Source organism: Scardinius erythrophthalmus (genome assembly GCF_964197995.2).
Source record: "Scardinius erythrophthalmus genome assembly, chromosome: 13".
Taxonomy (NCBI): Eukaryota; Metazoa; Chordata; class Actinopteri; order Cypriniformes; family Leuciscidae; genus Scardinius; species Scardinius erythrophthalmus.
Genome location: NC_138233.1, coordinates 41,577,017 through 41,589,425, shown reverse-complemented (window position 1 = coordinate 41,589,425; position 12,409 = coordinate 41,577,017). Strand labels below are relative to the sequence as shown.

General features: G+C 39.3%; 1 protein-coding gene across 1 annotated transcript; it reads left to right on the top strand.

Moving 5' to 3' along the window:
* Positions 1–768: 768 nt before the first annotated feature.
* On the top strand, positions 769–12,193 carry commd5 (COMM domain containing 5). Its single transcript, XM_081381931.1, has 7 exons — positions 769–1,011; positions 3,259–3,413; positions 8,766–8,794; positions 8,904–8,954; positions 9,028–9,117; positions 11,334–11,409; positions 11,767–12,193. The coding sequence occupies exons 1-7, from the start codon at positions 903–905 to the stop codon at positions 11,866–11,868; spliced, it is 612 nt and encodes a 203-aa protein (XP_081238057.1). The 5' UTR covers positions 769–902; the 3' UTR covers positions 11,869–12,193.
* Positions 12,194–12,409: the final 216 nt, after the last annotated feature.

The window sequence follows — 12,409 nt, the reverse complement described above, 5'->3', positions numbered from 1 at the left end:
TGTAGCCTCTTTAATAAATTACAATTTTGTATTTATTTCATCTGTTAACTCTTACTCGTTCTAGATAGCAATACATTTAATCATGTCTGGCGAATCATGTCTGGGGGGGGGGGAATCATGTCTGGCGAATCATGTCTGGGGGGGGGGGGGGTCTATAAAAGTTATGAAACATGTAATTATCCATAAGTCTTTCACATATTTCTACACTAAAAGTATACTGTTAGTACAGCATAATAATACAAATGAACTAGATCAATGCATTTCCATTTAAACTAATAGGAAACACATTAAAAGATTCTGTGGCTACCTCTAGTGTACAACATTAATATCACAACCTTTGTGGATTTGTTATTTCTGCAGGTTTATATTTTACATACGAGCTTTTTGAGCCAGAGAGCCCATGGTGACGGACCCGGCTGGGACATGCTTATTATAGCTCAAAGTCCACTGTTTTAATGTATTATATTCCCGCTGCCGTCTCTATAATAACACGAGTCAAACAACACAAGACAAAAATATGATGTTTATTCTTTAAGAAAGGGAAGGACAGAATGAAGAATGAGGATATTTTAGGAAAAGGTGTAATGGACAGACAGCTATACAGAACACTAATTACATATATGACTCAGAACTATAGAATATAATAATCTGAGTGTGGACAGAGCTGGACATGGATCTCTATGAGGGTGTGTGTGTGTGTGTGTGTGTGTGTGCGTGTGTGTGTGTAACAGATGTTAAACTTCAGACCCATGCGAGTTTCATTATTCCAGTACAGTAGGTGGCGATAATGCTGCTAAAGAGTGGATCGCCAGTAAACAAGAGGAAGAAGAGGAAGGAGAAGGAGAGCTAGCTCAGGATCTGTCAGAGCCAGTCTCTCTCCTCATCGCGTCTGTGTGCAGAAGATGAGCGAGTCCGTGAGCTTATTCGGGGGCAGAGTCCCTGCTGAGGTGGAGCTGCTGGGCAAACACCTGAAGAATCTCCACAGAGACACTTTCACACAGATACTCGGAGGTCAGTTTCATTACCAGCTCTTCATTATAAACTCCGAAAGGCGAATCTTTCGGAAACTGCCCGATTAACCCCGTGATCTCAGTATGACGATCCGCTCACGTGACGAGCAGCGCGTTCACATAAAACACTGAAGGACATAAACATCCGCGATCTTGTAAACCGAATGACGAGTTGAATTGAAAAACATTGTCTCACACACACACACACACACACACACACACACACACACACACACACACACACACACCGAGGTTATACAAACTTGTGAATCCAGCACAACCGTAGGTGTTTTGGCAGCAGTATGTTTAAAGTCCCCTGTGGTGTAAATCCAGCTTTTTATGTTGTTTAGGCTATGTGTCTATGAGACAGTGTTTAATCTGCTTTAAGACAAACCAAATAAATTCATAAGTCGACAGCATTGCTGAGTATTTTCTCCTTAAAACTGCAGTGAACCAAAGACAGTCTCAAAAACACACTTTGAAATCGCTGGTGTTTCTGACGTCACAAACTACCTTGTAACCAATCAGATCACGACGGGGGCGGGGCTTCCGCATATCATTAATTATACAGTGAGGCAAGGGAGTCTCAAGAGATGATAGGTTATTATCCTGGGATATTTTTCTGTTGATATGAAAACTCGGGTAGATTTAGCAATTTAGGCTAGCTGGTGTATGTATGACGTTATGATGAACTATATACGGTATTGTGTCGTGCATGTGTAACCGAAACTCAGCGTATACTTGCATAGTTTGAAATGTCTACTTTTAAACGAACTGAAAACACATTCTCTGTTTCTGTAATGCGTATGAAAGGTGCGTTTCTCTCTAGAGGTGTGTTTACTGAAGATATGAGTTTTCATTATCAACTTCATTTGTGCAGCGACACTGACTCAGAAAACACTGGTTTATTAATAAATAGGTCTGCAACAAACGATTACTTTGATAATCGATTAATCTAACGATTATTAGAACGATTTTATTTTGCAGACTAATCAGTAAGTTTGGAGTGATTATTCAGCTTTTTCAATTGGTTAAAACACTGAGTTATATTCTAACTAGGCTATAATATAAAAAAGAAAATCACTTCAGCTTTTGAAATGGTTGTTTTAATGAACAAGTTTTCAGATTTCTGTCCAACTCAAATCACACACAAATGCTGTCTAAGCATTGGTTAAATATTCTGTTTAAAAAATGAAAATTAATCAGCTGCATTACAGACAAACTTTATCTGCAAACAATTATTTTAAGTGTAAAAAAAAATAAAAAAATTGGCATGACAATTGAGCTGACAGAGACATTTTCATTCACCTTTTAATTTACAGTATGAAAAAGTAACTGACATGATATTCTTCATAACATCTCCTTCATGAATATGGAACAAAATACAGGCAAGTGATAAGACTGTAATACCTAATAGTGTTACAGTAAGAAAAACAGCCCTGACTCCTAAGCTCGATCAAGCTTTATTCTATGCAAAAATAAATCATCACATTACTGTAATTATATTATTATTGTTAATATTATTGCTATTATTAGTAGTATTGCATTGTCTAATAAAGAGATTTACTGCTAACGTTAGTTATTTAGCTCCAGCTGGAGAACATTCACCTCTCACCGGCTCGTCTTGTGCTTCAACATGCATGTTGTGCTCCCGTGAAAAGCAAGTTCCGCCTTGCATGTATTGCACACGACAGCATTCTTGGTTTGAAGTTTTGTGAAACTTTCACACACCTTGCTAGTTCGGATTCGTTTGCACTCTGTCATAATTTGCACTGTGTTTTCTAATACCGCAATAGCATTTGTTACTGCATTACTTTTTTTTCAACGCATTCATAATCGTTTCTTTTGCCAGAGTGTTCCTGCAAGCTTTACATGTGTGCGCTCGAGCTGGAATAGACCTCTGCTCTGTATTAAAGTAGTTTACTGTGTTACTTTAAATAGCGTGTAATTTATTTTATTGGCTGCATTTTTTTAAATTCAGATTCAGTTGCAATTATTTAATTTAATTAAAAAGTCTAATAATAATACAATTATACAAAAAACAAATTTAAAGCTCTAGTCTCATGCGGTGCTGAGCAGGAATTAGAGTGTCAGGAACTCTTTATTTACGGTTTAGCTCTGTCCTATACTTCTGTTTCTCTGCTACGTTGTGTTCAGCTGGTTCCACACCTGGTTCTCCTGCGTTTACCTGTGTGGTTCACCTGTGTTTTCCTCTGGGGTTCACCTGTGTGGTTCTGCTGTGTTCCAGCGGTGGTGAAGGCCATGGAGGGCCAGGACTGCTGTGAGTGTGTTCAGAGGATCTCAGAGAGTGGACTCATCTCAGAGGAGAGCCTGAACCGTGTGATGGCAGGACTATACGCTCTCCTGAAGGAGGCTCTGCGTAGGCCAGCGCTCAGACACGAGGTTTGAGGACACTCCTAACACTCTGTGTGTGTGTGTGTGTGTGTGTGTGTGTGTGTTTTTACTGTGTTCATTGGAGTGTTTGTCTTCACTGACGCTGCTACAGCAAACCCACAGTGCTTTATAGGGAATGGAAAATCGATTACAATTCTGGAAACCGATACTTAAAGGGATAGTTCACCCAAAAATTAAAATTAGCCCATGATTTACTCTCCCTCAACTCATCCTAGGTGTGTGTGACATTCTAGTTTTGATTGATTTTCAAAACACCAAGATTGGCAAATTCGCCACTGGCGCCCTGTGCTCTTCACAGATGAAAGCAGGTTCACACTGAGCACATGTGACAGACGTGACAGAGTCTGGAGACGCTGTGGAGAACGTTCTGCTGCCTGCAACATCTGTGAAGAGCACAGGGCGCCAGTGGCGAATTTGCCAATCTTGGTGTTCTATGGCAAATGCCAAACGTCCTGCACGGTGTTGGGCTGTAAGCACAACCCCCACCTGTGGACGTTGGGCCCTCATACCACCCTCATGGAGTCTGTTTCTGACCGTTTGAGCAGACACATGCACATTTGTGGCCTGCTGGAGGTCATTTTGCAGGGCTCTGGCAGTGCTCCTCCTGCTCCTCCTTGCACAAAGGCGGAGGTAGCGGTCCTGCTGCTGGGTTGTTGCCCTCCTACGGCCTCCTCCACGTCTCCTGATGTATTGGCCTGTCTCCTGGTAGCGCCTCCATGCTCTGGACACTACGCTGACAGACACAGCAAACCTTCTAGCCACAGCTCGCATTGATGTGCCATCCTGGATGAGCTGCACTACCTGAGCCACTTGTGTGGGTTGTAGACTCCGTCTCATGCTACCACTAGAGTGAAAGCACCGCCAGCATTCAAAAGTGACCAAAACATCAGCCAGGAAGCATAGGAACTGAGAAGTGGTCTGTGGTCACCACCTGCAGAACCACTCCTTTATTGGGGGTGTCTTGCTAATTGCCTATAATCTCCACCTGTTGTCTATTACATTTGCACAACAGCATGTGAAATTGATTGTCAATCAGTGTTGCTTCCTAAGTGGACATTCTGATTTCACAGAAGTGTGATTGACTTGGAGTTACATTGTGTTGTTTAAGTGTTCCCTTTATTTTTTTGAGCAGTGTATATAAAATACTATTTTTGTCAAAAATAAAGTCATAGACTAAGATGTTAGATGTTCCAATGTTGGCTATATTCAAACTAATAAATACATATGATAAAATGTAGGCCTATAATCTTCTTTTTTTTTTTTTTTTTTTTTTTTTACAAAGAAAGAGTACACTTGAAATATTGTTGAAATTGTAATTATTGTTGTAATTGTAACATTTTTAATAAAATAGCAAAACATATTTACAAGAGAAATGTAAGCGAAATCTTAAATGGTCAATATAAGTCTAAATATATATTTTGTCCTTGCATTGTGGCTCAGTCAGTGTCACACCTGAATGAATGGCTCATTAGGCAGAGTCATTATGCAGAGTGGGTGGGACATTGTAATCTAAGATGTAAACTACTCCTCCTTCACACACCCCTCGCATATGGGCTTTCCAAGCAAAACCTGTTTTACACCATTTTAAATCAATGTATTTTTTTTTTGTGAACGATAAAGCAAGACTTTTCACATAATTTTGAAGCTAGAACTCAAAGGGACCACATCCATTAGTCAAAAGTCTTGTGGACACATATTTAATATGTGTTTTGTGTTCTTAATTCAGCAACTTTCATTTTTATTTTTTCCAATAACCACGCATAAACATTATTCTCTTAAAAATACAAACATCTACATACACGTTGCTCGCATATTATGGTAGCCCTGTTTGTGCTATATAGAGTGAATTTACACCTTAGCCATTAACATGTTTATAATTAACTGAAAAAAGCACAAATGTCAAGGCATTTCAGAACATCTCAAGGGCCCCAAAAACAGCTTGGTCCCCAGAGGGTTAAAATGGAAGAATGCGGTTTTACAGATACGAGACACGTGACTTTCAAATGAAAGATTGGTATCCAAGAGCACACCCAGGTTCCTAACCGACGACGAAGACTTAACAGAGCAGCCATCAAGTGTTAGACAGTATTCTAGGTTATTACGTGAGGAAGTTTTTTGTCCAATAATTAGAAACTCTGTTTTTTCAGAATTTAGAAGTAGGAAATTACTAGTCATCCAATTTTTTATATCAGCTGTGCATTCCGTTAATTTTGTGAATTTGTAAGTTTCGTTAGGTTTTGAAGAAATATAGAGCTGAGTATCGTCAGCATAACAGTGAAAGCTAATGCCATGTTTCCTAATGATATCTCCTAATGGTAGCATGTACAGAGTGAACAGCAGCGGTCCTAGTACTGAACCTTGTGGTACGCCATACTGAACTTGTGATCGATGAGGCATCTAGTCTATTTAAAAGAATGTTGTGGTCAATGGTGTCAAATGCAACACTGAGATCGAGTAACACTAATAGAGATACAACCACGATCGGATGATAAGAGCAAATCGAGTTGGGAAGTGCATGATATTCTAGTCTCTGCATGGAAGGATTGTGTGTTTAATGAACCTGGAACACTGTAATAAGGTTTTATAGCCATTAACACTATCCTCGAATCGCATTGAATTTTATTGTGAATCATCTTGAATTTAATCATTCTGAATTTGCAAAAAATCATTGAATCTGTGAATGAATGAATGATCCCCAGTCTACCTAGAGATCATCTGTGACTCTAATATGGGGGTATTATTGTTGCAATATTCCAAATAAATAGATTAATATTCACAAATAAATGTAAAGAGATTCACAAAAATGTATCGAATTCACAAATAAATAGATTAAGATCCACAAATAAATGTAAAGAGTTTCGCAAAAAAAATATAAAATACACAAATAAATAAAATAAGATTTGCAAATAAATAAAATATTTACAAATGTTTTATTATTTTACAAACACAACTCTGCCTGGCATTTATTTGTGAACCGCTTTCTGTGCATTTGTAAATCGCTGCACACATTTGTGAATCGGTTCCTGTGCATTTGTGAATCTCCTCAAGCATTTGTGGATTTCGAAACACTTCTAGCGTTGAAGTGCAGACAGATCCACAAATAAGTGGACTCCACCCACCGCCTACTCAAGCCAATCAGATAACGGCCACATCGAGCTGGCCAATCGTAGCACGTTCTCGCTTCAACCAATCACGTTTTGCTTTACACTCGGCGATCTTGCTCTGTGCTCATTCATCATTCATCTGCATTTCAAAAAGTACTCGTAAAGGCCCATAAAATATGTTTAAAATTTGGATTTTGTTAGAATTACACCATTAGACTGCTTGTCAAGCCAAGCCACAATTTGTATGAGCCTTGAAAAAAGCCAGAGCAACAGCCCTTTACATCTCTGTTATGGGAACAGCGCATTATGGACGCGTCACGTTATTCAAGATAGAACAGAAAAGCATCAAGTAGCTGACTAATGAATAACTGGGTTCAACTCATAAATAGCTACACAAGTTTTTAATTTGCATTGCAAGATTTTTATTTGCAGAAAACGCTGATGCTGAGGCTCGGACCATTCCATATTGGGTGGTCATTTGGCCTCATATTTGGTATTCTACATGACATTTATTTATGTCCTATCGCTATTTGTCACCGCAATTGTGCTTTAAAAGGCAAAATCGTATGTCCTGTAATTTCTTGCATCGTGTCTACCCTGTGCGAGGCTATCTTCTAATCTTCTAATCTAATCTATCTTCTATCTATCTAGAAGTGCGGGGATCCGTTTACTATCAATGAATGCCCCGCGTCCAGGTCACTATCACGAAATATGATTTTTCAAGTAACCAGCACTAGTCAAAGTAGGCTACGATCGGAGCCATTAAGAGTACGATTATGCAGACATGTCTGCAGCTAAGCAGACGTCACATAGGGAATATGTGTTAACATTTCAAACTTGCTAGTTTTACATTATTTGAAACGGCAGCAGTGAATAGATAGTGCCTATTTGCTTTTGATGCGCTGTGTCGCGCCTCTTGCCGGTGTAGAGACTGTTCATGATGCTCGGGATCTCTGATTATCATAATTCTCTGAGTGTATCCTGATGGAAATATAAAGGGAAATATAATATAAACTCCAACAATCTTTTGAAAACAGAGTGTTTTTACCACACAAACAGTTCAGCGCTACTACTGCTCCTTTCAAGGATGCAAGAATCAGTTCCCACGCCGAGTGTAAAGCCAAACGTGATTGGTTGAAGCGAGAACGTGCTACGATTGGCCAGCTCGATGTGGCCGTTATCTGATTGGCTTGAGTAGGCGGTGGGTGGAGTCCACTTATTTGTGGATCTGTCTGCACTTCAACGCTAGAAGTGTTTCGAAATCCACAAATGCGTGAGGAGATTCACAAATGCACAGGAACCGATTCACAAATGTGTGCAGCGATTTACAAATGCACAGAAAGCGGTTCACAAATAAATTCCAGGCAGAGTTGTGTTTGTAAAATAATAAAACATTTGTAAATATTTGATTTATTTGCAAATCTCATTTTATTTAATTTGTGTATTTTATATTTTTTGTGAAACTCTTTACATTTATTTGTGGATCTTAATCTATTTATTTGTGAATTCGATACATTTTTGTGAATCTCTTTACATTTATTTGTGAATATTAATCTATTTATTTGGAATATTGCAACAATAATACCCCCATACTAATGAGAGCAGTCTCAGTACTATGGTACGGTCTGAATCCTGACTGGAGATCCTCGGAGATATCATTTCTTTCTAAAAAGAACATAGTTGTGGAGATACTGCCTTTTCTAATATTTTTCTTTTCGGAGACCCTTGTGTCCAAAGGCGAGAGACTACAGCCAGGAGGAGGAGCTCGTCCCGCATGTGTTCAACCCGCCCATAGGGGGATCTCACGGTAACACGCCGTCTTTCCAGTTTCGAGTCCACTAGTAGCCTAGTTAGGGTTAGGTACTCTCCCGATACTTCCCTCTGTAACCGGTCGGCGTGGCTTGGGAGTGTCCTCGTCGGGCAGCGAAGAAAGTGCATTCTGGGAGTTGTTGTCTTTCATCCACGTGAGCCAAACATACATTTTCTGGCTTTTCTCAGTCTAGAAGACTCCAACTTCTAATATAATTTCACATTTACACTACATAAATGACCCAATTTAAATACACACTCATCTTTCCAGAGGTGAAATATCCCTGAAAGTAAAATAGTGTGTAGAACTGCTGAATTACTGCAATTACAGACTTGTGTTGTGATCATGATGCACTGTGTGAATATGAAAACTGATATTTCAACGCATCAATTTAATCAAAATGAATTTGAATTCTCTTTGTTTCAGGTTTTCAATGATGATCTCAGAGCTCTTCGGTAAGAGATGTCTTGTACAGTAAAATTAATTATTTTATGCTGGTAAAATATTTTCTCCTTTTTCGTATGTATCTGATACTTATCTGATGTATTTATCTGTTGATCACAGGATTTCTGAAGAGTTCCTCTCAGACGTGTCCAGTGTGGTCTTTGGAAACAGGTCAGAGCGAAACACACACTGACTGACTGCATTATCCTGGCCGGTTCTTGAATAACCGGTTCTCCTCCTCCAGGCTAACCCCAGTGAGTGTTCGACATCAAGAGCCGAGTCTGGCCAAGATGGAGGAGTTTAAATGGAGAGTTGATGTTGCCATTTCAACCAGGTACAGTACTAATGATCATTTCATATAGACATGAAGAACTGAAATCTCTGAAAAAACTGCATTTAAAGCAATTACTGTCCTTTTACAATTAGAGTTTAGCTAAAGCTTTCTAAAACCGGAAGCCATATTCTTCATAACTCTGGGTTCCCAGACGTCCCACCTGTCCTCCTATGGACCCCTTGTCAGTTAGTAAACACAGTGATGTTTTGTGTTAGCTTAGGTGTAGGCAGAACGCTAGTTAGCAAGTTTTGTTAGCTTTTTTTTTTAACAATGACTGGAGAAAATCTGATTTGATCTTAATGTGTAAGGTCGCTCACTGTCCAGGCCCACGATTGTTATTTAAAAAAGTTAATTTTAATGGACGGAGCCAGATTGGCCGACCCGTACACACTCGCTCACTGATGGAGGATCAGACAGGATTAACGTTCAAATTAGCCGAGTCTGTGCTGGTTTGTATTGGCCGCCTCCAGTTTTCCCTTAGTTTAGCCTCCTGCTAACGCTGTGATGTAACTGTTACGCCGGCGCTAAAAGGGTCTATAGGGTCTAATATTCCAGACCTGGAGAATAACGGGGAAATGTTCCTGTATTTCTCTGTAGCTGAGAGGAACACTTAACCGCTGACTGAAAAGGTTAGTTCACCCAAAAATAAAAACTCTGTCAGTAATTACTCTCCCTCATGTTGTTCCAACCCCCCTTCGTTCATCTTCGGAACACAAATTAAGATATTTGTGATTAAATCTGAGTGCTGGATCTCTCCTCCATAGGCTTCTAAAGACGTTATAACTTGCTGGCCTATAAAATGCATTAAAGACATCGTTAATATAGTCCAAGTGACTCCAGTGGCTCAATCTTAAGTTTATAAAGCGACGAGAATACTTTTTGTGCACAAAAATAACGACTTTATTCCACTATTCGTTTCCTTCTCTCTGGGCCCAGCGCTTCTGTGTTATACGTCACACGTAGGCTCACTATTGGCCGGCGCTGGTCGTGTGTGATGCGTGTAGGGCTGTAATCAACCAAAGAAAATCTTGGTCGACTAAAGTCCTGAAATTTTCGACTAAAAATTACGTTAGGGAAAAAAAATGTTAAATTAATTAGCTGCGCACTGTGTGCAGTAATTAGTAGCCTTGTTGTCCGCCTAAATGAATTATAAATAAACATAAAAAACTAGTAGGCTATTTGCAGTATTAAATCGTTTTTGACCTAATTATTTTGCACTGAAATGAGTCTCACACGAGTCTGTCGGCTCTGCATCACGTGCATCTGCGCGCAATATCATAGCCTGTGATTTCCGAAAATAGTACTATGTTGTCAACTAGTGATATCATCATCACAAGAACTTTTGAGGAATATGCAACATAATTTAGACAATTGTTTTTGTCATATGTATTATAATTGACAGACACTATCATTTCATTGCAGCTCGCACAGAGCGAGGCTGAACATAGGAGCTCAGCTTCGCGGCTGAGACACGAATAGACTATTAACTTAAAGCTTTTACTCTTAAACACAAAAGGCACGTCCACTTTAATAAAAAAAGAATGTTTATTAAAAAAAACAGATCAAGTAATAATATTCAGCAAACCTTCTAGTAGCCTACTTTCTTCAATCTGTCCGTCTTCTCCAGTGGGTTGGGCTAATCCAAAAGACGTGAAAACAAGGGGGGTGTTCTGAAGACAGACTGTTACCTGGGAAACAGCGGTGCTCTGAAAACACCCCCATTAGCAATTAGTGCTTTCCACCTGATGAAATGAACGCGGCAAAAAATCGACCAATCAGAATTTTGGTCGAGCCAGAACGTATCGACCAAATAATCGACTGGGAGATTACAGCCCTAGATGCGTGTGACGTATAATGCAGAAGCGCTGCGCAGTTACACTACGTGAAAAAACTCTAGGTCACGGTTATGCGCCAATGTTCAGTGTTCCCAACATTCTAGTCTTTCGGTCTTTAAATCTCGTCTTAAAGCGTATCTGTTCAGGCAGGCTTTAATGTGATTTAATGTTTGTTGCTGTACTGGTTTTATTGTTTAATGTCTGGTTAAATTGCTTTTATGGATTTTGTAAGGTGTTCTTGAGTGCCATGAAAGGCGCCTATAATTAAAATGTATAATAATAATGTTTTTAATGTGAACAGAAGCAGATATGATTGATACTGGTGTGTGTGTGTGTGTGTGTGTGTGTGTGTGTGTGTGTGTGTGTGTGTGTGTGTGTCAGTTCTCTGGCTCGAGCTCTTCAGCCCTCAATCCTCATGCAGATCAAGCTCTCCGATGGACACGTGCATCGCTTCCAGGTCTTTATCATCATTATTATTATTGCATTATTCATTTATCTGAGATTTACTAACGCATCAAAGACAGAAGCTCACACATTCTTAGCAGCTTCATTTTTATTTTCATATTTTCTGATGTGTAACAAAAAGAGTCGACTTTATTAGGTCTGCTTATTATCAGTATACTGTACTTTCCTCCAAAAAATACAGAACAGAACAATTAAAGTATACAAATATGGCTCTTATAATACCTCAAAATAATTATAGGTGTTTTGCTGGATCAACATGATTGTGTGTGTGTGTGTGTGTGTGAGTGTGTGAGAGAGAGTGTGAGTGAGAGAGTGAGTGAGTGATTGATTTTCTCTCTCTCTTTTCTAGGTTCCAGTTGCCAAGTTCCAGGAACTACGCTACAACGTTTCTCTAATTTTAAAGGAGATGAATGATATAGAGAAGAGAAGTATTCTCAAAATACAAGACTGATCGATCATTCAGATCAAATAATTAAAGTAGACACGAGATCAGATGTTTTGTTTAATGTGTCCGTGTGTAAAAGATAATACTGGTGAATGTCTGCAGTGAGAAAAACACTTGATGTAAATCTGTCCGAATCTGTCTAGTCTTTTCTAATATTTGGTAAAATGTATGTAATATTTTGTATTTTTATGAACTGTTTGTGTGAATTATTTTGTACTTGGTCAGCAAAGCTTAATTGTGTTAAACTGATTCTTGTTTGTCAGTGTTTGGACAAGAAACACAGTTTAACACATTCTGTTGATCTGTAAAAATAAAGACATCTCTGTCTCCAGATCTGCGTTAGATTCAGTGTGTGTATGTGTGTGTGTCCGTGTTCAGTGTGTGTGTGTGTGTCTGTGTTCAGCGTGTGTGTGTCTACGAAGTGTGATTTGTGCACCTTTTGGTGATCTCTAAGCAAACTGAGAGGTGAACTAGCGTGTATACGCTCGCCAGCCGTCTGGCCAAAATCCCATAGTAATCAGGCATAAGATATGAGCCGCTAGACGTC

What these genes read in the sequence shown, in the direction of transcription:
- commd5 (XM_081381931.1), top strand. Translation starts at nt 903, where the DNA reads ATGAGCGAGTCCGTGAGCTTATTCGGGGGCAGAGTCCCTGCTGAGGTG. An exon ending in TTTCACACAGATACTCGGAG is followed by an intron (nt 1,012 to 3,258) that starts GTCAGTTTCATT and finishes GCTGTGTTCCAG; the next exon opens with CGGTGGTGAAGGCCATGGAG. An exon ending in AGTGTGGTCTTTGGAAACAG is followed by an intron (nt 8,955 to 9,027) that starts GTCAGAGCGAAA and finishes CTCCTCCTCCAG; the next exon opens with GCTAACCCCAGTGAGTGTTC.